At 36.2% G+C, this 26,176-nt stretch overlaps 3 protein-coding genes and 1 long non-coding RNA gene across 6 annotated transcripts; 2 read left to right on the forward strand and 2 right to left on the reverse strand.

The window, feature by feature from the left end:
• Positions 1-11,190: 11,190 nt before the first annotated feature.
• LOC109166603 lies at positions 11,191-17,168 on the reverse strand. The gene is made up of 3 exons (XR_002051691.1): positions 16,876-17,168; positions 16,488-16,551; positions 11,191-11,477 (listed from the first exon to the last, which is right to left on the reverse strand). It is a non-coding gene; the product is annotated as an uncharacterized LOC109166603 (long non-coding RNA).
• Positions 11,493-14,063, forward strand: LOC109166602. The gene is made up of 6 exons (XM_019315499.1): positions 11,493-11,685; positions 11,765-12,390; positions 12,470-12,554; positions 12,968-13,479; positions 13,568-13,801; positions 13,876-14,063. Exons 4-6 carry the CDS (start codon positions 13,249-13,251, stop codon positions 14,050-14,052), a joined length of 642 nt encoding a protein of 213 aa, XP_019171044.1. The 5' UTR covers positions 11,493-11,685; positions 11,765-12,390; positions 12,470-12,554; positions 12,968-13,248; the 3' UTR covers positions 14,053-14,063.
• A 923-nt stretch (positions 17,169-18,091) lies between the features above and the next one.
• On the reverse strand, positions 18,092-20,509 carry LOC109166654. 3 transcript variants are annotated; one of them, XR_002051697.1, is made up of 6 exons: positions 19,983-20,509; positions 19,359-19,448; positions 19,205-19,251; positions 18,648-18,761; positions 18,382-18,481; positions 18,092-18,301 (listed from the first exon to the last, which is right to left on the reverse strand). XR_002051697.1 is itself a non-coding variant. In XM_019315546.1 (5 exons), the coding sequence occupies exons 1-5, from the start codon at positions 20,455-20,457 to the stop codon at positions 18,449-18,451; spliced, it is 759 nt and encodes a 252-aa protein (XP_019171091.1). In that variant the 5' UTR covers positions 20,458-20,509; the 3' UTR covers positions 18,092-18,448. The 3 variants fall into 3 exon arrangements, 2 of the variants coding, with proteins under 2 accessions (XP_019171091.1, XP_019171090.1); XM_019315546.1 differs by having other exon boundaries at positions 18,092-18,481; XM_019315545.1 differs by lacking the exons at positions 18,092-18,301; positions 18,382-18,481; positions 18,648-18,761; positions 19,205-19,251; positions 19,359-19,448 and adding an exon at positions 18,768-19,048 and having other exon boundaries at positions 19,671-20,509.
• A 1,658-nt stretch (positions 20,510-22,167) lies between these two features.
• On the forward strand, positions 22,168-26,169 carry LOC109166605. Its single transcript, XM_019315500.1, has 4 exons — positions 22,168-22,280; positions 23,251-24,176; positions 24,276-25,493; positions 25,583-26,169. The coding sequence occupies exons 1-4, from the start codon at positions 22,168-22,170 to the stop codon at positions 26,167-26,169; spliced, it is 2,844 nt and encodes a 947-aa protein (XP_019171045.1).
• Positions 26,170-26,176: the final 7 nt, after the last annotated feature.

Genomic DNA, 26,176 nt, shown 5'->3' on the forward strand with positions numbered 1-26,176 from the left:
TTTTCAGTTGGAAAGCTTGGGATTTCCAGGATGGATGGTGTTTCTGGTTCTTTTTCAGTAGGTGAAGCTTGTGAGAGTTCCGCCATTGTGAAGGATTGAGAGAGAGAGAGGTATGATGGATGAGCGTAGGGATTGAGTGAAAAAGGTAAGGTATATTGAGAAGAAGGTTTAAGTAGGGTTTTATCAGACACCGGGTAACCGGTTATGGGTAACCCATTTAGAGATGGATTATTTGAATTTCAAAAGAGCTACCGGTTCCTCTTCTCCATATGGTAACTGATCATAGTGGGGGAGTGATAAGATCGTGTGCAGATCAAAATTGATCATTCCACCATTTAATGAGGTGAGAGAAAAGCACTCGAGTGCCTATGGGTGCATTAAATGCACGTCACGTCCTGTGTCAAACAGAGTGGGATAGTGGACCATTTTTCTCGGCCACATGATCCCCATTATGATTCATCTAAACGGTTTGGATTAGAAGTTAAAAAATGAAGCTTCTTAGGCACGATTCCAAACCCAAAGATAGATAACAAATAGCACAACATAAGACTTGTAAGACAAATAAAGTCAAACAAATCCTTTTTACAACAACAGGGGTGCTTTACCCGAGAGATTTATTACACAGAACAAACGTAATAGAGACAATTACAATCTCTCGTGCATCAGTAGGCAAGCTAGCCTTTACTCAATGCTATCCTTCTTCATTCGTGCATACTCAAAATATTCCTTCTTTCGGATCTCATGAGCAAATACTTCAGCGATGAGAGTTTCGTGATCTGCTCCCATTGTTTCTCTAGAGAGACCTCGTCTCTCCATCTCATCCAGTTCAGCCAAGACTTTGGCTTTAGCACTAGTGTACAGTGCACGATATCTTTCTTCGTGTTTCAGAAGTGGTGTTAGTTGAACAAGAGAGTAGAATTCTGAGATGTCTGGTTCCTTCCCAGAGGGTGAACCTTTCTCAACTGATCTTTCGAGATCATGGTGAGACATTTTTTCGGACACAGGTAAGCTCTCGGATGTGAGGGCCATTTCCTTCCCTTTATCCATGAGCCTATGAAATATGAAGAATGAGTCCATTGTTAAGTGAGAGAGTCCATTAAATAGTGGGTTGGACCTCTCAAAAGATGTGTCCGAATGACTTGACCAAGGCACGCCTTAAGGAATATATTCATTTCCAAGAAATTTGTCCTTGATCCGAGATATTAAACAGATGAGAAATGAGACTAGTAAAGTCTCGTTCAATATCTTTAAAGAAAAGCAGAGCCAACGAAGTTTTATTATTCATAATACCGAGAGAAGAAAATACATAAGGTGAGATACAAAATCCAAGGGATCAATTTTTCTTTCTCTCGTTTTTCTTGACTCCAGACGACTCAGCTTTCGCCTTTTTCAGATTTCCCCACATCTGCTTGTACCACTTTCCGGTACGTGGGTAGTTGGAACCAGATGAGGATTCAGGTTCTTCCCCCTTAGCATATGCCTCTTTTTCATCCTCTTGTTTCAGAAAGGCCATATAATCTCGATAATAGAACTTGCTGGGATCCTCAGGGATGGCCTGAATAGGGTCTGTTCCTTTTGAAAGCCTTTCTTCGTTTTCAGATTTTTCAACAATATAGGCAGCCATCTCATCATATTGAAGAGATGAGTCGGAATCAGAGAGGATGTCTACTGGTGCTTGCGGACTGTTACCAGGATAAAGGTCACCTTGTTCCTCCCGGATACGTCTAGAAACCTCTATTAGATTGTGAGAGTCACCTCTAGTGAAAGGTTTCTTTGGAGCCATGATGAGGAAGAGAATGATAAAGATGAAGTGAAGAATTCACCTCCTTTTATAGCAAGAGATCCATAATGTTCATGTGTCTGTTACACATATTTTTCAACGTAGCAATTAATGCTCATAAAAATCTTCAAGGAGTTATCAATTCCAGGCAAGACTTTGACTGTTAATAATCGACTCTTTATTAGGCATGCTCCAACTCCAATGAGCTTAATTTTCAGATAACTCATAATGATTTATGGCCCGTTTTTGACCAGATTACATTTGTGTGATGAGTTTTCCTGTGACTTTAAACAAGAAACTGACAAAGATAAACATAGTCAAGAATTGCATTCATTCTAAGTACGAAAGATAACACTTTTATTAGATCATAAAGGAGAGAGAAAGGGGGTTCCAAGTCATGAGAGTACAGCACACAACAATTTAGAGAAAACGATAGGGCACGTGAAGTTCCAGACGAGTCATCTCTTCGGTCACATCAGACAGATTTCCCTTCTTTGCATAGTCATCCAGCTCCTCAAGTGAGAGAGTGGGTTCGGGTGAATGAGTGGAAGACCGAGAGTGAACCATAGTGAAATCTTCATAAGACTGATCACTAGGTTGGGGAACTTCAGGAATAGGATACCAATGAGAGGTAGGTGTGGATGTTGAATGCTTGTTAGAGCTTTTCATCATCATTATTCTCTCGTTAGCAAGCCGTTTGGCTTGTTCTAGGCAGTATTCTTTCTTAGCCCTGGATTCATTGACCAGATTGTCAAGAATCTCCTTCTCCTTTCGGGTTGCAGAGTTAGACATGGAGTAGGTTACGTTGATCCTTTCCCCATCTTCTTCCAACTTAATGATGGTGGCATTTGGTAGCTTGCTGGCTTCTCGCAGATGATGAGCTAGGCGAGTAGCTCTTCTCTCAGCTTCATCGATCTTTCCTTTCCCTTTGTCCATTCCAGCAAGCTTTTTCCTTTTTCTAAGGGTTGAGAGTGAGTAAGGTTCGTGAAATGAAAACAATTTATAGGAAGACGTTATCGTGTGAATCTTAATAAAATCTTTTAGATACTGACACCATATTGAAAAGATATTGAAAGATAAAGTCATATATTAGAAGATCACAATCATGATAACATCACAACTTATCACCGTGGCCTAACAAAGTTATTTAGGCCTTCTTTTTCTTGCTGCTTGCGGTGGATTTGAGAGGAGATGTCGTCTTAGGAGGAGTGCTTGAGGGTGAGGAGTTAAAACTGCCACTTCGTTCCAGTACACTATCTTCCTTAACATACCCTATAGGGTTGCCAATAGAGTGAAATGACTCTCTTGACTCATTTTCAGTTGTGTCACGGAGAAGACTCTATATGTGTTGAGAATGTTCATGAAATTGTTTAAACTCGTGCTCGGTTACAAGTGGATTATTGAGGACTTCGCTTTTCCCTTCTTGTGCCTCAGTGATTGTTCTTTCGCTTCCTGTACTCATATCTGCACATGCAAAGACAAATACTAGAATTTGTGTTAGATATGAAAACTTAACCATGTCGTGTACCTCATTTATAAAGATCCTTGCGTGTAAGAATGGATCATATCTTTTGAATATCGAGAGTGAGAATCTTTGCAGATTTGATTCTCTTGGCTTTATGTCAATTCAATCATTCCGATTTCGTGCCTTAGAGAGGAGAATCTTGCTTCACTCAATGGTTTTGTGAGTATATCTGCAAGTTGATCATCAGTATTAACATACCCAAGAGATATGTCTTTCTTCTCGACATGATCACGAATGAAATGGTATTTTATATCGATATGCTTAGTTCGAGAGTGTAGGACGGGATTATATGTAATGGCAATTGCACTCGTGTTATCGCATTTAATGCTCACTTCTCGTGCATTTATGCCATAATCCTTCAATTGATGTCTCATCCATAAAATTTGAGCACAACAGCTCCCGGCTGCTATGTATTCGGCTTCAGCCGTACTTGTAGCAATAGAATGTTGTTTCTTGCTAAACCATGATACGATTCTTCCTCCTAGGAACTAGCAGGTTCCTGAGGTACTTTTTCGATCAATTCGACATCCTACGAAGTCTGCATCTGAGTATCCAATTAAATCAAATGATCCTTCTTTCGGGTACCAAAGTCCGACACTTTGCGTTCCCTTAAGATATCTTAATATCTTTTTAGTTGCACTTAGATGACTTTCTTTCGGCTTAGCTTGAAATCGAGCACATACACCAACAGCAAACGAAATGTCAGGTCTGCTTGCTGTTAGGTATAAAATAGAACCAATAATGCCTCGAAAGTTTTTCTGATCAACATCTTTTCCTTCGTTATCAACATCCATTCTAAGAGATGTGCTCATAGGAATTTTGACCGAACTTTTTCCATCAATGCCAAATTTTCGGATTAGGTCCTTGGTATATTTGGCTTGATTGATGAATATTCCATCTGGGCATTGTTTGACTTCTAATCCCAGAAAATAGTTTAGTTCTCCCATCATGCTCATCTCAAATTTACCTTTCATAAGATTGGAGAAATTTTCACACAAAATTGGATTCGTGCTTCCGAAGATAATGTCATCAACGTAGATTTGGACTAATAGAATATGATCATTATCTTTTATACGAAAGAGTGTTTTGTCAACCACTCCTTTCGTGAAGCCACAGTTGATAAGAAAGTATGAAAGAGTGTCATACCAGGCTCGTGGAGCTTGCTTTAAACCATAAAGAGCCTTTTTTAGATGATAGACCTTTTCAAGCTCATTATTGATTGCAAAACCAGGTGGTTGTTCAACATACACTTCTTCTTCAAGAAGTCCATTTAAGAAGGCACTCTTGACATCCATTTGATAAACTTTGAAATTCTTATAGGCTGCAAATGCCAGGAATATACGTATAGCCTCCAATCTAGCTACAGGGGCGAAGGTTTCATCAAAATCAATTCCTTCTTCTTGGCAATGCCCCTTAGCAACAAGACGAGCTTTGTTCCTAACAATGAGCCCATCTTCACTCATTTTGTTTCTGAACACCCATTTAGTTCCAATGACGTTCTGATGAGATGGTCTCGGTACAAGTTCCCATACCTCATTTCGTTCAAACTGATGGAGTTCTTCTTGCATGGCTATTACCCAGTCAGGGTCACTTAGGGCTTCTTCTATGGATTTCGGTTCCATTTGTGACAAGAAGCATGCCATCATACTTTCGTGCAAAGAGGCTCTTGTTCTCACACCTTCTTGGACATTACCAATAACCTGATTTGATGGATGATCTCTTAACCACCGAAGGTCTGGTTCAAATGCATCTTGTTGATTTTGAGGATCCATTTCAGGAATATATGGTAGATCAATGTATATCATTGGTTCAGATGTTGTGGTACTTGTAGGATCATTACCTTTTCTTGAGACGCAGGTTCGGGTTCTGAAATCTTTAGCTGATATTTCTTGTAAGTCGAAAGTATATCTTCTTCGTCTGATATGTCTTCATCAACAGGTTGCTGAGGGCTTTGACTAGAATTGATTGATGTTTTACATCCAGATGGATTCTTCTCAGATTGTTCATCAAATTTGACATGAATGGATTCCTCAATTACCATTGTTCGTTTGTTTAGAACTCTGAATGCTTTGCTCACTGAAGAATATCCCATGAATAGTCCTTCATCAGCTCTTTCGTCAAAAGCCCTTAGATGATTCTTTCCGTTGTTGTGTATGAAGCACCTGCAACCAAAGACATGAAAATAACCGATACTAGGAGTTTTACCTTTCCATAGCTCATATGGTGTCTTGTTGTGAGATTTGTTGATCAAGGATCTATTTTGTGTATAGCATGCCGTGTTTATGGCTTCGGCCCAAAATCTCTTTGGTAGACCTGAGTGTGAGATCATCGTTCGTGCAGCTTCTTTCAAGGTTTTGTTTCTCCTTTCGGCCACTCCGTTTTGCTGAGGAGTTCGTGCTGCCGAGAGTTGATGGAAGATTCCATTTTGCGCACAGAATCCCTTTATAACTTTGTTGACAAATTCAGTTCCCTGATCAGATCTTATTCGAATTATTTTGACCTCCTTTTCTGTTTGAAGTTGTCTTAAAAGATTTGGAAGAGCTGTTTCTGTTTCATTCTTCTTTTTCAAGAAAAGCACCCATGTATATCTTGTGTAGTCGTCTACTATAACAAGAGTATACTTTCTTCCACTCAGACTTGCTGGATCTACTGGTCCAAAGAGATCCATATGTAGAAGGCTTAGACATCGAGAGTTTGCATCCACATCTTTTGACTTAAAAGATGACTTGAATTGCTTTCCTTTTTGACAAGCTTCACAAATTTTATCTTTCGTGTACGACACTTCGGGTAGTCCTCTCACGAGATTTCTTTTGGCAAGCTTGTTTATAGTCTTCAAGTTCAGATGGCTTAGTTTGTTATGCCATTCTTGATTGAGATCTGCATTACTTTTGGCCACAAGACAGACATTAGCGTTAGAAGAATTTAAGGAAATTACATACATGTTCTTCTTTCGTTGACCCGTTAAGGCTGTCTTGCCATCCTTCGTGTTCACGATTTTACATTCGTCTTTGGAGAATTCTACTTTGTATCCTTTGTCACAGAATTGACTTGTGCTTAGGAGATTGAACTTCTGTCCTTCAACATAAGAGACATCTTGTATTGTTATTCCCTTTTTGATGATGTCCCCTTTTCCACGAGTCTTGCCACTGTTTTCTCCACCAAAGATAACTTTGGGTCCATCTATTTCCATAAAGTTGCTCAACATTGTTTTGTCACCAGTCATATGTCTTGAGCATCCACTATCAACATACCATATGACTTGTTTTTCCTGCATCAAAGATTATATGTTTTTAGGTACCCATTTAGTTTCGGGTCCTTGAGGGTTAGCAGTCAACTTTGGAACCCACATCAACCTAGAGTGTCAACGACTCATCCTTGGTCCTCTATATCCATTAGATGTACGATAATCATAATGAATGCTGGCAAAGACTTTAGCATTATATCTTTTACGAAGATATTCCTGAGGAGGATTTTCATAATGCTTGAGATGATTAGTTTGTTTACGCAGATGAGTCTTTTCAAACTCTGCTCTAGAGAGAGGTTCTAGATAATCAAACCAATCTTCTTCTGATGGCCCAGTCCATCCATTGCCATACCCAGATCTTATGAAGGATCTTTCAGGTTGTCTGATTTGTCCGTTCTTTGAAATTCCTTGAGTAGGATTCTTTCGTGTGAGTTTCGGACGATATTGCCTCTGGTTAACATTCGTCTTTTTCTTGGATTGAGTATTCTTGTTAGGCTGACCTCTTTTATGGTGTAGATCTTGTCTATTGCCTTTTGGTCCATTCCTTCTGACATAAATTTGTCTAGGATTGCCATTAACGAATTTCTCTTTTCCAGATTCCACAACACGTTGTACAGCCTTTCCTTTCGGTTGGCTTGTTGTTTGTGGTGTTTCGACATTGTTAATTACCATCATAGGCTCAGACACCTGGGTGGGTCCTTGAACAAATGCAGCCTCGAAGCTTTCGTGTGAATATGCATTCGTGGATTTGTTCAATTCGACTTGTGAAGAGGAGCTGGGGTTAAAACCAATTCCAGTTCTTTCCTCGGGCAGTCTAGATTCATTCATCATTCTATGAGTTATTGAATTTATCCAAGACTTCAAGCAGTTCTTGCTCTCTCTTTTCTTTTGCTGTGCATTGGTCCTTTAGAGCGAGAACATTTTTCTCAAGTTGCTCCTTAGCAATGACTAGCATATCGTTCTCAATTCGAACTTGCTTTAGTTCATTATAGCTAATCATGAGCCGAGAGTTCTCCTCTTTAAGTTTGGAGTAAGTGCTATTTATCACCTTGAACCTCCTCATCATTTCGGTAACAGATTCATTGGAGGTTTGACTTCCCACAGAACTTGACTCAGCTGAATAACAAAAAGATGAATGAGAGTTTACCTCATCTTCATCTGTGTTCGTCTGACTCTTAGCTGAATAGGCACAGCAGTCCTTTCTCCTCATCGGTGTTTTCATCTTCTGAGCTTGAACTTGAGGAGCTACTTTCGGTTGCAACTGTGTCAGAAGTTTCGTTTACTACCATCGCCTTCCTTCTTCCTTCATTTCTGGAGTTTGATGATTCGGGCTTGTCGCTCCTTTTATATCTTTCTCCAGTCTCTTTTGAGGGACTTGTGGTAGTGTTGTTATCTTGATGCTTGCTCACTATAGGATGAGGACAGTTCGCCTTGAAGTGTCCTGGCTTTCGGCAATTATAGCACAATAGTTGCGAGTCCATGGTTTCGGTTTTTGAGGTTTGAGGGAAATTCTCGTGCTTCTTTCGGTGGCCCGATCGTTGTGGATCTTGAAAGTTGTTTTTTCTCATGAACCTTTTCATTTTCCTGACAAATAGTGCATATTGTTCATCAGATAAAAAACCACAAGAGTTAGATTTCGACCTGTTGGATGTTGATGCTGATTGATTTGCCACGAGAGCAATGTTTCTCGTTTCTGATTCTTCTGCATCTTTCGGTTCATGTTCGAACTCATATGCTTTGAGATCACTAAAAATCTTGGTCGTGCTTGTTGTTTTCATGTCTCGATTATCCCTCATCGCAATAACCTTCATTTCCCATGATTTTGGTAACCCACGAAGAATCTTCAGATTCATCTCCTTTTCAGTTAGCTCTTTCCCGAGATCTGACAAATCGCTCATAAGTCTGGTGAATCTGAGTTCCATCTCCATGATTGTTTCATTTGGTAGCATTTTGAAATCTTCAAATTTTTTCATTGCCATTGTCAGTTTGTTGTCCTTTTCTTACTCGTCTCCTTCTCCTAAACTCATTAGGACATTCCACACTTCCATGGCATTTTGGCACTTTCGGACTCTAGGAAACAAAGAATCATCCAGAGAGTTGTAGAGAATATTTCTTGCCACGTTGTCCAGATTTGCCCTCGTTCTTTCGTCCGAGGTATACTGCTCTTTCGGCTTTGGTATCATCTGTGCAGCTCCTGCTCCCTGTGCAGCTGCTAGTGCATTTGCCATCATGACCGTGATTGGTCCGGTTGTTATGACGTCCCACATTTCATCATGAATAGAGCATAGGAGAGCCTGCATTCTTAACTTCCAGTCATCAAATTTAGTAAGACTAAAGGCAAGTTGCTTAGAGCGATGTGCATGATCCTTTTCCATTTTAAAGATAAAAAGCGTGCAAAGAAAATATGCAAGATTTTCAAGAGAATTTTTGATAAGGGATCTACCATGCAGTAAATGCAAAGCCTCTACTGATCAAGGTATTGGCTCTGATACCACTTGTTGGTCCCGATAGAATGTAGCGAGAATCTAGAGGGAGGGGGGGTGAATAGACTCTTTTCGTGAAAAGCCCTCAAAGTCACCTTTCGGTTTTTTGGCGCAGCGGAAAAGTTAGATTCGTTTAATTGCTTTGCACGAGTTTGCGATATAAGGAAAACTTTCAGTAAAAGAGATAATGAGGATGATATAAATGTAGAAAGAAAATGCGTAAGTAAAGAGATAGAGGAGACACGAGATTTTATAGTGGTTCGGCTAACGTTGCCTACTCCACTCTTCTTCCACAACTGATGGAAGGATTGCACTATCACTCTTTAGTACAATTACACAAAGACCTCCTTGATCACTAAGCCGGACAGCCTTCGTAGGTTTTTCAACTCCTCGAGTTTACTCCGCCTCTATCAACTTCTTCTTCAGAGTTGAGGTTGGTAGAAAATGATTTCTTGATTTCTCCAACGTGATGAAGTATTGACAGTGAGAGATGATTGCTTCGAACAAAAGGCAAGACTTCTTTAAGGTGTAAGAAAATGATCAATAACTTTCTTCAAGTAAGTTAACACCTTAACACTGGTTCACAAAAGCTTTTAGAGATTTGAGAGCGTTCAAGAGCTTTTGCAAGTGAATGAGTCGAGTGAAAAGAACCAGCACCTTCTTAGTTGATGAAGGTGGGTTTATATAGGTGATGAAAATTCATCCGTTGGAGGGAGATGAGATTTTCGAACCTTTTAACCAGTGGGCAAGGACCGGGGAGCCTCATGCATTAAATGCTCCATTAATGAGGTTGTACCATGTAGCCATTGAAGGTATGGAGAGCATTGGGGTTTTGTCCTTTAGCTCCAGGAGATGGTACACCTTCATTTAATGCTCCTTGATTAGTGTGTCCCATAAGATGAGGTCCTTATTGTCCTAGGATGTTGTCAAATCAGACAGATAAAACATTCTTCTAGTTGTTGAAGAGAAGTAATGCTTGGTAAGAATCGTTTTTAACAAAACTGTCCTTTCGTGATAGTTGACAACTCCTGCTTGACTTTCGTTGTTGTTCATCATGCCTTGTGTCTTCATTCGTCTTGGAGACCCTAACAACTAGTCATAACTCATTTTTGTGTGTTTGTCTAGCTTAACACAAATTACAGAGGAGTTATGGCAACTCTCGTCTAGGACGAAAGTAGCGAATGAAAAAGCTAATAGTTAGGGATCTACATTCCTACAATACATTGGTATCATCAAAATCCTAATACAAGGTTCCTAACAATTTCCCACCTTTTTGATGATGCCAAAACCTATACCCTTCTTGTGAGGCTGGAAATGATTTCATAAAGAATTTTTTTATTATAAAGGCAGCCTCACGTGAGAGTGTACAAGTCTTTTTCTAGGATGAAAGCATTAACAAAGAAGACAAGGACAAATAACTCAGACAAGTGACATGAGATGTGTGACAAAGAGAGTTTCATATTAAGATAGCGAAAGTTACAAAAACTTTATTTTTCTCCAATGTAAAAATTCTTTACATTCAAATTCATCAATTGATTATATTCACTACATTGTCTATTACTCCGTATCTTTTTTGTGCACTATTTTTTTTAATTAAATATCAAAGTTATAATACAAAATAATGTTATATATTTATTTACCAAGTATTTTATTAATACCATGAAAAAATTAAGAAAAATATAATTAATAAAGCCAATCATATTAACTACTTGAGGAATTTGTTGACAAAGAGAGTATTCAAATCACACAACAAATTGAAGTGAGAACTATCTCGTAATGTCCTTGTTTGACAATCAGTAATTAGCGGTTAGCGTTAGCGGATTATATTAGCTGATTTGACCAGCGAATTATATCAACGGTTGGTAAAAAGATATTTGAAAAAATTAGCTTTTTAGATTAACATGTAAAATGACCTAAGGGTACACATATATTTAATAATAATAATAATAATAATAATAATAATAATAATAATAATAATAATAATAATAAAAATCTATCATCTATCATTATAATAAAGCAGTAAGTTTCTACCCTATTCATTTTCCCGCTCAAAGCATACTGCGTCGTTTTGCGATAGTGATTAAAAGTGACGAATTGATTGTTTGTAAATGACCTTTGGGTTTCCGATGATCTTATCCGGCTACTATGCTCTCATGAAAAATTGAATAGACTTCTACTCATTGAAGAGTTCTAATTAGAATCTGTGCCATGAATAAATAATTTACATAAATATACCTACAGACATCAATGTAGAAACATGCATATTTTACAGCTGTGTATAATATATTCAGTTTTTCGATAGAACAGTTCTTGATTGTTTAATTGGGAAGTGAAACGTCTCCAGCAGCCTTCTTTTTCCAAGATATTATTCAAATTTATAAATGGACTATTACAGTCTATATAAATCTATGAGATATCTCATCTGCGCTCCCAAAATCTCCAGCCCTGCAGTTCTAAGCACAGTATTAAACCTTCCAATCGAAAATCTCTAAAGAATTTAACCATGCCAAGTATGTACATCAAAGTTAAAGATATTGCCCCTATCCATACTGAGAGGGCAATCCGTGTTAGGTGTGTAAGAGTGTATGAAATACTAGAAAGTAGATGCTCTAAACAAATCAAGAGTCGAGAATGCTTGGTATGCGACGAAGAGGTAAACTAATTTCATATGATTTATGTTCACTGTTATGTTTAACATAAATTTATGTAATTTCTATTCACATTATATGTAGGGAACTTTCATCCATGTGAATATGCAAAACAAGGATGTAGAGAAGTACAACAATTTGTTCAAGGAAGGGAAGATTTACTATATGTATAAAACCTGTGATCACAAGTATATGATAAGACTGAACAACAAGACTCAGGTGAAGGCAATAAAATGCAAAGGTTTTCCTACAAACATGTTTCAGCTAAAACCCTATCAATGTCTCAAAGATCCTACTTTAGTGAATGAGAAGCTGATGTTTGGTAAGACATGTGTTCATTGTATAATATTTTTCATTATATTATACTGTAACATCTCAATGTCATTTCTATTTTTACAGATGTAATAGGCCGACTTATAGAAATTCATGACTTATAGAAATTCATGCTCCTGTGGACAAGATCATAGGTGGAAAACCAGCAAAGCTAATTGATTTTAAAATTGCTGACACTGAGTAAGTTGGCTTTACATACAGTATTTTTTTCATTCAAATGTATTTCTGATTTCTTAACACATTTGAATATAGGGGAAATACATTAAAATGTACTGTTTGGGACAATCATGTAGCTGCCATGATTCCATACTATAATGCAGATCTTAAAGAACCACTAATTGTGGTTATTCAGCTATGTAGGGCTAAAGTTATCAATGGTAAGTTATTCTCCTATTGTGTTTTAAACTCTATTTATATTTTTTCCCATTTTAAATCACCTTTTTGTTCTCCTATTAGGTGAAGTCAGGATCACAAGCTCATATGATGCTACCAAACTGTATTTGAATGCCTCTTATCAGGAAGTTGATGATTTCAGGTCAAAGTATGTTTATATAATTTCTGCTTTTATAGGCTGTATTGATTATCTATAGTATTCAAACTGTTTTAATATAAAAGTATGCTATAGGATTGATTTCCTTTACTATTAATCATGTAATGTGGTTTTAATAATTGTGATTGTCTTAGTTCATTTTTAGTACTATATTTTATTTATCAAGGTTACAAATATATAAATCTGAATGTGTCATTTACCTCTCTGTTTTTGTAAATTAGGATTGTTTACTTAATTTAGTTTTTAATCACAATGATTTAAAAACTATGTCAGTATGGAAAGAAATATAATAGAATATGTTTTATCCAGAATTTGTGTGTTTTATCCAGAATATGTTTTAAAAACCACTTTAATTTGAATTTCATGAATTGAGCTCAATCCTTACATAATCTTTTTTACTGTAGGATTAGTGTTGTTCATAGTCCTATGAAAAGTTTGAGTACTGCCACAGTTCTTTCCCAGTCCATAGGTATTTCAGAATTCACCAGTGGTGCTGTTTCTGTGACTTCAGTAGGTGATCTATTGAAAATTAAAGAGGTGAGATTCCTAAACACTGATTTTTTTCCGGTTGAATACATTAGCCAGATTCTTTTAGTTATTTACAAACTGGCTTAATCTGGAACTGCAGGATGGAGAGTTTTATATTCCAGCAGAGATTGTAGGAATTGAAAGTTCTTTTGGGTGGATGTACATCTCTTGCATGTCACCATCATGCAACAGAAAGCTCCGGAAAGCAGGAGAGGATTTGGTTTGTTCCACATGTGATAAAAAATTCAAAGAAGGCATTGCTAGGTATAAGCTGATTGTTAGGGTGATGGATATAGGTTTATCAGATGCTCCCTTCCTTTTATGGGATGGGGAATGTTCAGGCTTAGTTGGTATACCTGCCAACCTTCTGTACAAGAAGTATAACCAGGTCAGTAACCTCTATAGCTATGTTATAGAGCCATAAAAAATTTATTATACTGTTAATTTGTGTAATACTTATTTTATCTTTGTTGTAGGTTTCTGACATTCCAACGGAATTGGATTCATTAATTGGAATGCCAATGATATTTAAGATATCACTGAAAATGAGCCAAATGAAAGGAGCCAATCCAGCATATGCTGTGACTAGGATTTTAAGGGATGAGATATTAATATCTACCTACTGTTCCAAAATTAAGGACAACCAAGAAAAATATTTAATCTCGATAATGATTGATGAGGATGAAGAGGAAGAAGATGAATCTAATCAGGTAATTTTATTTACTTCTATTTTTTTAGTCTTTATGTGAGATTTTAAATTTTAATCATTTTTTTCTATTTATAGGAAGCTTCAAATGCGGAAAATGAAGTTAACAGCCCTAACAGTGTCCAGCAGCCCCAAATGGTAGAGAGTGAAACTGAAGAAGCTTTTGGTGTGAAGAGATCCCTGTTGGACCAGTTTTCTTCTTCCAACAAGCTTAAGAAGGCCAAGGCTGTGACTGCTCAGGGAAATGGTTCCTAAGTTCCTAATATTTGATACTCCCTCCGTCCCGAATTGGTTGTCTCATTTGCTTTTTGCACGCTTTTTAAGGAATTAAAGTAAATGTTATGTATTTTCCAATTATGCCCTTCACTTTTTCACTTTTGGAAATAAAAGCAAAAATCATAAGGGTAATTTTGGAAAAAGTACAATGATGGTGATGTTCAATTTTGGAAAGAGGACAACATTTTGGGACAAACTAAAAAGGAAAGTAAGACATGCAAAATGGGACAGAGGGAGTATATTTCAGCAGACAATTGTCCACCATTGTGTGGTTGTTTTAATTTTTGGATGTTTTTTTGGGGAACCATCTATCAGTAATAGCACTATAATAGTGCTAAACTATTTGAATTGACTGTTACTCTTTATCTATTTTGAATTTGTCTAAGTATTCACTATTATATTTTATTGCTAAGTATTCACTGTTATAGTATTTACTATATTTGTACTATTTTATTACTCTCTAACTTTTTGCAGATTAAAAATGGAATCAGCCTGAAGCAAACATATTGACTCACAAATACAAGCAAGAAAGAATCTTCAAGGAATTCCAAATTCACTGATACAAGCAAGATCAATACCAGGATTACAAAAAATGTTCAAGGAATTCCATCTTCTATGATTTGCATTCTAGATTAGACTATATTATGCTAAGTGTGTCTCAATACTGTAAAATATTTATAGTGTATATGAATAACACATTCTGAGATATTGCAGAAAAAAAAATTGGCCAAGGAAACATGCATTTGAAAACACCAAACCCACAAAATATCATTCATTTCACATCTTTTAATAACACACATTTAACTATTACCCATATAGTACTTAATAAATCAGCAAAAAAAAAAAAGTTGTACTTTAGCAAAATATCTTTAATCTCCACAGTCAAGCAAATCATTAGTCAATTAGAACTATATTACAAGTAGAAAAAATATTTAAACTGAAAAAATAAAATTCTTGGAAGTCTTCATAACTAATAAACACACTATAGGACTAAAAAAATACGCAGAATCAAACTGTTTTAAAATTACAAGCAAAATCACTTTTTGAAGCTTGAAGCAACACATTCGAATTTCTCATTACAATTATTAGACTCAGTTGTAAGGTGTGAACTTAAAAGTATTAATAATGTCATAAATAAATCACAAACTGCCAACATAATGGTCAGATCATCATTTGCCATTTAGCAAAATATTGTGGACACTAATGGCATCAGAAAGAAAACTTCATTTATATATGATCTTGCAATTCAGTAAAATCATTTGCCATCATTTACTAAAACTTATAACGGACAAAAAAAAAATACAACTTCAAATGTAAGACAACTTCCGATTCACTAAAAATAACTCATTTAGACTGTAAAATTGTGATTCAAATTAAGATACAGCATTTGAATCTCCATCTTAATCAACTGAAAAGTATTAAGAATGTAACAATTTATTGAGAAACTGGCATAAGAATGGTCATATCATCATTTTCCATTCAGTAAAATGGTCATATCATCATTTTCCAGCAGTTACTACTCTTACTAAAAACACTCAAATAAACATACCAGTTCAGATTTCAAACAGTTTGGATTCACTAAAAATAACTCTTTTAAACTGTGACTGTTTTAATTTTTTTAAGTCACACCATTTCAATCCACATCAAAATGAACTTACAGCTATTCAGACTGTCCCCAAAAAATGATTATCTGGCAACAGATTTATCATATCATCATTTGCCATTAATGGCATCAGAAAATAAATTCTCTGTGTACACTAATGACATCAGAAAAATAAATTCTTCATTTGTCAAATTCTGAAAATGTGTGTTAGTCACATCTTTAAAAATAAGTAAGAAAATAAATTAACAGGGAACATGTGTATTCAATTAGACAAAAAGTAGATTTCATTGCTGTTTTCCACAAAAAAAATGAAGAGTCATAATCATGACCTGGTTATAAATACTTCAAATTTGGCATAAGACACACTCAAAATACAATCCCAACACACTCTAAATGAGTTAGCCCTAAAACCACATATCACAGATGAGGAAAATACTTACTTCTACAGTCATAGGCAGCAAAAGGAAGCAGTTAATCGACAATCAAGGTATTGAAAACATATTCCATACTGTACTTTTAAGTTCACCTCAGTTTTGTACTTCAATAAACACATTTTTAGTTCTTTACCTGCACTGATGCATGCTTAGCTACAAGTTTTTGTGATATACATACACTCATAACAACAGAAAAACGAAACTGAACATGTAAGAAATCAGTGTAAACCCTATTAGCTTAAAGGGAAAAACACTAATAGTTATTATGCAAATAGATATCAAACATATGTTGTACGCTAACTACTTTTACGATGAACAATACACAATTTCGTTTGCCTAATTAGACAATTGATTCAAAAATTGTGGGTTTAGTATACCTTTAAGTGTCCAGGAGAAGTGTATTTGCGTTGTATTCTGGGTACAGTTTGAAAAACTTCATCCCTGAAATTAAAAAGCTAACCGATTAGTTAAGAAAATCAACTGCTAAAATCGGAAAAATAAAAATGAATCTGAAAAATAAAATACAAATTGCGATAAAGAATACATCACCCAAAAAACGAATTGAGTGTTCGGTTACTTATCTGAAGTGAACTAAACTAAATCTATTAAAAAAATCTATAGATTCAAGATGAGATGAAGGAGTTTACAGTGGACTATCCAGATTCGAATGCATGCCATTATCCCCTTAAATCTTTTAATTTTTTAATTTGAGAAAAAAATTATCAATTTTAGGACCTTCAGATCAGACCCATATATCAAACAAACCTGCGTCTTGGATTTTCCAGATCTGGTAGGCCATATTCATCTTCTTCAATCTAATATACCTGACAAAACAACTCAGACAGTTGGAATTTCTGGATTGCTTCTCAGAGATTAGCTAGGAAAGAACCCTCATTTTTTTTTTTTTAAATAAAGCAGTAGAGGTAGATCTCCAAAGGAAAATTCGTAGTGTAAATCACTAAACTTAGCTTAAGTATAGTGAGGAGTGTCTAGAGAATTCTTAGTTTGTGAGCTTAAGAGAGGCGAGATGCAGAGGTACAGTGAGTGAAGAGTGAAGATGATTCTGGAAACTAAGCTATTAGTTTTGATTAGTATCTTATATTGTACTTTAATTGTGAAATAGAATTTCAATATGAAATTCAAATATTCCAAATGCCAAATTTAATAATATTGCAATATTACAAATTTTAATAATTTGTAATATTAATTTTAATAGTTTGTAATTTACGCTCATATTATATTAAGTTTTTTTTTTGGAATAAGATTATATTATGATTTATGATGCCTTACTGTTTATAATAATTAGTGGTACATATATTCCTAATTAACTACTTTTTTTCATATAAAAATGTGAATAAAAAATACTAACTAAAGAACATTTAATAAACTTCAACAATGAATATTTATACATACATTGTTACATTAATATTTTATATATATGTAATTTGCATAATTATGTTTATATTGTAATTAGATTTCACTACAAAAAAAATCGCAAATCGCGACGGAAAAATTCCGTCGCGAATGGGCAATATTCCGTCACGAATCGCGTTTCGCGACGGAATGGCGACGGAATTTATTCCGTCGTCTATCGCCTTGTCGTATTTTGATAGACGACGGAACAATTCCGTCGTAACTTTTGGCGACGGACTTAGCGACGGAATATTTCCGTTGCCATTTGGCGACGGAAATATTCCGTCGCGATTCCGTCGCCAATTTCGCAACGGAACTGTTTCCGTCGCAAATCCGTCGTTATTTCTGAACCGAATATTCCGTCGCCAATTCCATCGCCTCGTAATTCCGTCGCATCATTTGCAACAAATATTCCGTCGCAAATCTTATATTTCGTCGCGTTTTTGAATTATTTTAAAATAAAATTGTGATTTTAAATAATAATGAATATTTTTAAAATATCTTATTTGCATATAACTCAAGCATAACAATTAAACGCCTTAGGCTGGGAAAAAAAGTAGCATAGAGATGACGATGATGCTTTATTATTTAAAATTTCAAAACTAAAACGAAAGGTTTAACATGTTAGTCTCTCTAACGACTACACTACAGTAATCATGTACACATGATTTTCAGATACTTCTACATGATGGTTCCACCTTTGATTCCCAAGATCTGCATAGTAGTATTCCTGCAACTGATCAGGCTTTAACTGGCCTTTAATTTGTAGACAACAGTCCTACAGGAAGCAAATCAAAATTTGAGACATTGTAGCACAGAAATGCAATAGCCACTAAGTAAAACTCAAGACAAACTCACCTTGAGGAAAGAGAACATATATAGAAATCTCTAAAACCACCATATTGGAGGTTTAATGCAGCTCGAATCAACGGACTGTATGACCCAGCGATTCAGCCACCTACAAGCAAACACAAAATTTTAGAAGCAATAAGCATAATGTAAACATGATGGTCAAGTAAACCAGCCTCACTTCATCATGACTCTAAACAATTAAGACCAATGGAACAATAAAGAAAAATGGCATAACATGCTGATTATAAAAGAACCTTTGGGGCTTAGATTACCTTTGTAAATACAATTTTACTTTGCTCACTTCGGCTTTCAGAAGTAGGCAAAAAGAACATCCCAACTGCATACTGTCCAGGTGGTGGTAGCTCAAACCCTACATTTGTAGCAACCTGAAACAGGGTGTCAAACAATAAATGTCTCAACTCACAACTCACAAGTCTCCAACCACTCACCACATTGACACAAAGTAACAGGGTTCAAGCCTAAATCTTGAAAAGCAACTAAAATCAACACCAAAAGATTAAATTGGAGGAAACTTTCCTCTTCAACTTTTCCACTTTATTATCCTCCCATTTACTTTAAAGGAGTTCACTAAAAGTAGGAGGAAAAAAAAATCCACTAGCACGCAAATAGGATCTAGTCTAGGTACAATAAGAATTAAGAAAGACGATTAAAAAATAAAATAGGATCCCCTGAAAACCACACGCTTGTCTAAAGTATTTCCCTTTGCTTTTCCAACCATGTTTGCAGACTTTGAAATTCTGCAAACATCCACTGAGTGACCTTGTTTAAAACAGTGTGTGCAGTATTGAGGTATTCTTTCATATATCACCTTTTGCAAGTATCCATTATCCTCTTCCCCAGGTTCTTCAGAGAACCCTATAAATATATCATCAACCAAAGGTTTTAACAGGTCAATTTCTACCTTGATTCTTGCATAGCTTGGTCTGGTAAAATTTAATGTTCCATATTCAGAGGTAAGGTACCTTGCCTTTGGAATTGCAAATTTGCCTTAGAGTTGCAGAGGTAAGGTACCCACACTGGAGCCAAGCTAGACTCACTTTCTGTGCTGAAACCTAGAACCAAACGAAAAATCCTCATGGGAAAAACCCCTTCCACTGTGATTTGTTCTTTCATAAAAATGTTTATGCAGTCACACTCTTGTGAAAATGACAATGTTACATGTCTTGCATCCAACCAACCAATGTTTAAGGTTCCTTTCAGTATGAATTTGGCAGCAAAAAATTTCTTTAGGTTCTCTAGAGTTGGCTTTCCCCATGAAAATTTCCCAATTAGAAGATGATTCTCTATTGCATTCAACTGACCTACCTCAGTTTTTCCAAATCTAATTGAGAGGTGTCCCCTATGATTTCTAGGCAGTTTTTCAGATATTGTAGGCTGGGGCAATCCCCCAAACACATTCCCAGGACATTTACTAACATCTCTAGTAAACAAGCTTGAAAAACTTGCTGAGGGTCCTTGATTTGGACCTTGTTTGGTGTTAGAAACATTAGACCAAGCATTCCTAGGTCTTGCAGGCCTTCCCTCAGTGTTAGGGATGGCTCTGTTCATTGGTGCATTTTGTCGAACAGGTAGAGGGCGAGTGGTACCTGTGTTCTGTCTTCCCTTCTCTGCTTCGAAAACCTCCCCAGATTTGGCTTTGCTCAACAGAGATGGTTCCTCATCAACAATAGTAGCTTTTTCCTGCGCAAACGAGAATCCTTTTACCTGTTTTTCACCTCCAATTTCTGTCTCAGATGGTCTAGACACCATCTGCTCCTCCACGATTACTCTAGGGTTCCCAGACTGCTCTTTCGATTTTTGTTCTCCTTTCACAGGATTGTTGATGCGTTGTTTGTTCTTATGGATTGAATGGACCTCCGACAACCTTCCTCCATCACAGCACCCACCATTGTGTCGTCTAGATGCTCCGATGGCAGTCTCGCGTCCAGGTCGTCTCCGAGAAGCTGTGAGACCTCCAGAACCGTCCGGCGAGACCTCCAGAGCTGTCTGTCGAATGGGTGGTGGACTCGAGCTGGAGGGATGAGTGACGTCTCTGGCGCAGCAGCGATGAAGAGTCGGCATTCGGCTTAGGCCTTAGAGTTGAAATGTTGAATGAGAGACAGAGAGAAAGTGAGACACAGGGCTGTTTTAATTAGGGTTGCTTTTGTTTTAATTGAATTATTGAAATTATTGAAATTCTTAATATTGCGACGGAATCTAGATGGTTGCAATTTCCGTCGCAATATTGAGTTAATATATCAAAATTTAATTCATTTAACGACGGAAGTAAGTCGGTCGCAATTTCCGTCGCGATTTCGCGACGGAACGAACATTGGTCGCCTTTTTCGTTGCAAAATGAGCGACGAAAATTAGTTTCGTCGTAAATTCGGTCGTGAATATTTTGCCGCTAATATTTCGCGGGCTTTAATTATTTTTGCACCAAGATTCGCGACGGAATTTAATTCCGTCGCCTTTTCCATCGCCATTTTGCAACGGAATATATTCGGTCGCAATTTCGGTCGCTAAATGGCGACGGAATATAGTCCGTCGCGATTTTCCGTCACGATTCGCGATTTTTCTTGTAGTGTTTGAATTATTTAAATTCAAAATTTTCTAATTCAGTGTGGTATTCAATAATACAATGTTTAATAATATTTTTTGTAAAATATTGTGACGATCAATGGAAAATAAACAGTTTAATATTTGGCCTGAAAAAACTCATCATAGTTATTAAATTAGGTCTCATATATAATAAGTCTACAATCTATCAACTATCATTATAAAGTTTATTATAAAAATGTGCCCCCTGTTAAATTATTTACATTTTAATAATATTTTAATGATAGATTATTTTGTTGCTAAACCTACAAAATTTGGATAATGAAGGTATATTAGATAAAATTTATTTACACGTGTCTATTCAAAATTGTTCGTATTTATATTCTTTTAAAAATCGTTGGTATAATGTAAGGTGTCATGTTCAATTATGTTCATTATTTAGATATTATAAAGTTGATTATTTTGGAATTTAAAAATTAGATTTGATTATGGTCCACGACATTTTGTGGACCACATTGCATGTAATTAGGACTGGAACCAATGTATAATTGCTTTCTATTATTTTATTTTCTTTCTTGTGTTGGCAGAAAATGGACACAATTATCGAATTCAAAGCAAACACAATCCCGGGTGTCAAGAAAATGGTTCTAATTCATTAACGGAATACACACCACAACCATACTCTCATTCAAATGAAACACCGAGAAGTTCGCTTACAACAGGTAAACTGTTTATGATTTTGAAATAAAACTTTATTAAAATGTCGTTTACTAAATTAAACGTTTATAAAATTTAACAGTCATATATTTTTGTTGCAGTCAATAAAGAAACGTTGAATATAAATATTAGTACACGTAGCAAGGAATATACGTCAACCCAGAACAAATCCAGACAGTTTGTGTTAGGAGAACGAACTACATATTTATCCAATGGAACAAGCGCTATATTTACCGGTTAGTTATTTGAAATTTTCAAATTACAAAATATTTGTTATTTCGATGTCATAGTTAATCGCATGTAGAAATAAAAAAGTTATTTATGTCCGATGAAGGTACCGGTAGTATGTCTGAGAGCCAACGACAACCTTTATAGGATATATCGAATGGTAAATATTTTTTAAAGTAAATAGCATTGTTTACGTTCTTAGTTAAGTTCTGTTTTTTTTTTTTTTTTTTAAGTAATTTGAATAATATGAAATTATTAGGTACCGAACAATGCAAAAGAAGTAGATGCATGGATAGGGGTAAAGACGTTATCCAGTATAATGTTGTCAATCGTGATTTGTTTCAAGATTTTGAAGAAGTTTCCAATAATAAGCGCATATCAAGTACAAATGGTCAATGGTGGTAAGTATAATGTCTACTAATCATTATTATCACCTTTTATTACATTTAATTAATGCATCAATATAAATTAGGTGATGAGGGATTTACGCAACAACCGATACTTGATAGTACAAATGGTAAGTGATTTTTTTTTTCAATGTTAGTTTAATTACAATTTGGAGACGAAATGTGGATTCGAGAATGATTAATTTTTTTTTTATGACTTTTAGTTACCACCCAATGCAATCAAACAACAATCACAGACTTGGGGACATTACGCGTGACCTCTATACTGGTGGATTCGAATTTGAACCAAGTGGGTGCCGAAGAAAGAAATATGATGCACGTTTTAGAAACTACTAATTACATTACTGGTATGTAAAATATAAAATCCTTAACTTACTTTTTTGGTAGGAGACTAATTAGTATTTAATTGTCAAATTAGTGGAATACAACGACCTTGGTGATGCAAGTAACACATGTCAATACTGCGGAGCGCTTTTTTTGGTACGAAGAGAGGACACACAAGACCGATAATCGCGGCAGCCCAAGATATTCCTTGTGTTGCAACAATGGTAAGGTTCAATTGCCACCACCAATCATGCCACCAAAAGCGATATATGAACTTTTTTTTGGAGAAGGAGAAAAAAGCAAGCAATTCTTGCAAAACATAAGGTCGTACAATAGTATGTTTTGCTTCACGTCAATGGGTGGGAAAATAGATAGAACCTTCAACAACTCAGGAGGTCCACCAATTTTTAGGATAAGTGGACAAAATTTTCACTACATTGGTAGTCTATTGCCGGTAGACGGGAGAAAACCACAATTCGCACAGTTATATATATATGATACTAATAATGAAATGTGCAATCGTATCAATTCTGTAAGGTAAGAACGTGTTTAGTCATTATATGTATATGAAATTTGTTTTATTAAACAGTTATCAAGATTTGTTTATGCAATTTGATAAGTTTTTTTCGTATATTTATAGGAAAGATGGTGAGCAACAGGATATCCATAGCGAAATTGTTAATGATATTCAACAAGACTTGGACCAGAACAATGTCTTGGTAAAATCATTTCGCATGGCAAGAGCAGAAATACAAAAGAATCCACTGGCTGAGGTTAAGATTAAATTGCTTGGTAAGCGATCAAAGGATGCCAGAACATACAACTTGCCGCAAGTGTCAGAAGTTGCTGCCTTAATTGTTGGTGATATTGATACAAATATTGGAGAACGTGACATTTTGGTGGAAACAAAGAGTGGCCTCTTGCAAAGAATTACTGAATTAAATCCAGCTTACTTGCCCATGCAATACCCTCTATTGTTTCCATACGGTGAGGACGGTTACAGGGAAGACATCCCCTTCTCAACATTAAAAGGAAACATAGCCGGTGGACGCCAACGGATAAGTCCTCGAGAATATTTTTCATACCGTATCCAATCGCGAATCGCAGAGGTATCAACTTTATTGCATGCAAAAAGGTTATTACAACAATTTGTGGTGGACGCCTATACAATGGTGGAGTCTGGAAGGTTAATTTACATAAGGACACACCAAAAAAGTTTGAGATGCGAATCATATAACTGCTTGAATGATGCTTTAACACGCGGTGAAGTCGACCCAACTACTCAAGGAAAGAGAATAATATTGCCTTCAAGTTTTACAGGTGGTGCTAGATACATGATACAAAATTACCAGGACGCAATGGCGATATGTAGATGGGTTGGATATCCAGATTTGTTTATCACGTTCACCTGCAACCCCAAGTGGCCTGAGGTGCAACGATTCTTGAACGATCGAAAATTAAAACCAGAAGATCGTCCTGACATAGTATGTAGAGTATTCAGAATGAAATTGGACGCTCTCATTGCAGACTGCAGGAAGAACAAGCTTTTTGGACCAGTAATTGGAGGTACTTAGATAAAACTTAATTATTAACAGCAATTGTTGTGAGTTTAATTAATATATTTTGCTATCTTTTACAATTTTAAAAATTTTGCACGCTTAACAGTGATCTATACAATCGAGTTTCAAAAGAGAGGTCTACCGCATGCTCATATACTGTTATTTCTGGAAAAGACCAATGGGAACCAAAGCGGGATAAATTTGGACAACATCATTTCAGCTGAGTTACCTGATAAAGAAGATGATACCGAATACTTCAAAGTAGTAGAGGAGTTTATGATGCATGGTCCTTGCGGTAGAGCACGGTTGAATTCTCCATGTATGGCGAATGGTAAATGTACTAAACACTTTCCCAAAAAATTTGTTAATTTCTCAACTTTTGACGAGGATGGTTATCCTATCTATCGGAGAAGAGACAATGGTCACTCGGTGATGCGCAATGGGATTAACTTGGATAATAGGTACGTGGTTCCACACAATAGGCATTTGTTGTTAAAGTACCGGGCTCATATTAATGTGGAATGGTGTAACCAGTCCCGGTCAATAAAGTATCTATTTAAGTACGTGAACAAGGGTCACGACAGGGTCACAGCAGAATTCTACAGAACAAACACTGATGATGATGGGCCGAAAGTTATTGATGAAATCAGTATGTACTATGATTGTAGGTACATATCTCCTTGTGAAGCATGTTGGCGGTTGTTTGGATTTGATATACAGTTAAGGACACCATCAGTTGAACGATTAAGCTTTCACCTGCCGAATCAACAAAGTGTAGTATTTGCCGATGATGATCCAGTTGATAACATACTTAGCCGGCCAATAATCTTACAAAGCATGTTCCTAGAATGGTTTGAGGCCAATAAAATCTACCCGGAAGCGAGGAAATTGACATATGCTGAAATGCCAACGAAATTTGTCTGGAAGAAAGATATTAGAAAATGGCAGCCAAGGAAAAGAGGATTTGCAATAGGTAGAGTATTCTATGTGCCTCCTGGTACAGGGGAGATCTTTTATTTGAGATGTCTTTTGAATAAAGTCAAAGGACCCACAAGTTACTTAGATATAAAACAAGTAAATGGTGTGCAATACGATTCTTTTAGGGATGCGTGTTCTGCGAGAGGCTTAGTAGATGACGACAAAGAATATATTCAGGCTATCGAAGAAGCAAGTCAATGGGCCACAGGTGTGAATTTGAGAAGATTTTTTGTCACTCTCTTGATGTCAAACTCAATGGCGAAACCTGAAGTTGTCTGGGAAGCTGCGTGGACTTATTTGTCTGATGATGCACAATTCAAGATTAGAGAAGAAATGAGGATTCCAGGTAATTTGAATTTTCTTTTTATTTTCATGTTTTACAACATTATTTTTGTTAAACACAATTATAATCTATTATTATAAATATTATCACAGATTTGATCTTATCGGAAGACGAGAAGAAGAATTTTGCACTTGCTGAGATAGAACTAATGCTTTCGACTATGGGTAAGAGTTTGAAAGACTTTCAATCGATGCCGGTACCGGATTTAGAGAATCATGCTAGAACCACCAATCGGTTGATACAGGAGGAATTAGCATATGACGTTAATGTCATGAAGGAAGAGAATGATAGCATGGTGGAACAACTGACTGAAGAACAAAGGGTGATATATGACAACGTATTGCAAGATGCTCAGAATAATGTTGGAGGACTTTTTTTTGTTTATGGATACGGTGGAACGGGAAAAACATTCTTGTGGAGAGCATTGTCTTCTGCTATTAGATCAAAGGGTGAGATAGTTTTAAACGTTGCATCAAGTGGCATAGCTTCACTTCTATTACCTGGGGGAAGAACTGCACATTCAAGGTTTGCAATACCAATAGCTGTTAATGAAGATTCAACTTGCAATATAAGCCAAAGTAGTCCGCTGGCACAGTTGATCATGCAAAGTCGGTTGATCATTTGGGATGAGGCACCAATGATGCATAAATTTTGCTTTGAAGCTTGGACCGAACTATGAGAGATAT

The sequence above is a fragment of the Ipomoea nil genome, unplaced genomic scaffold, assembly GCF_001879475.1.
Source record: "Ipomoea nil cultivar Tokyo-kokei standard unplaced genomic scaffold, Asagao_1.1 scaffold3104, whole genome shotgun sequence".
Taxonomy (NCBI): domain Eukaryota; kingdom Viridiplantae; phylum Streptophyta; class Magnoliopsida; order Solanales; family Convolvulaceae; genus Ipomoea; species Ipomoea nil.

Bases quoted from the DNA above. Each gene is read 5' to 3' on its own strand.
- LOC109166602 (XM_019315499.1), top strand. From the start codon at position 13,249: ATGTACATCTCTTGCATGTCACCATCATGCAACAGAAAGCTCCGGAAA. The intron at 13,480-13,567 runs GTCAGTAACCTC...TCTTTGTTGTAG, and splicing joins TGTACAAGAAGTATAACCAG to GTTTCTGACATTCCAACGGA. The intron at 13,802-13,875 runs GTAATTTTATTT...TTCTATTTATAG, and splicing joins AAGAAGATGAATCTAATCAG to GAAGCTTCAAATGCGGAAAA.
- LOC109166605 (XM_019315500.1), top strand. From the start codon at position 22,168: ATGGATAGGGGTAAAGACGTTATCCAGTATAATGTTGTCAATCGTGAT. The intron at 22,281-23,250 runs GTAAGTATAATG...GTATATTTATAG, and splicing joins AGTACAAATGGTCAATGGTG to GAAAGATGGTGAGCAACAGG. The intron at 24,177-24,275 runs GTACTTAGATAA...CACGCTTAACAG, and splicing joins TTTTGGACCAGTAATTGGAG to TGATCTATACAATCGAGTTT.
- LOC109166654 (XM_019315545.1), bottom strand. From the start codon at position 20,457: ATGCCGACTCTTCATCGCTGCTGCGCCAGAGACGTCACTCATCCCTCC. The intron at 19,049-19,670 runs TTCTAATTGGGA...TCCTATTTTATT, and splicing joins GAATGCAATAGAGAATCATC to TTTTAATCGTCTTTCTTAAT.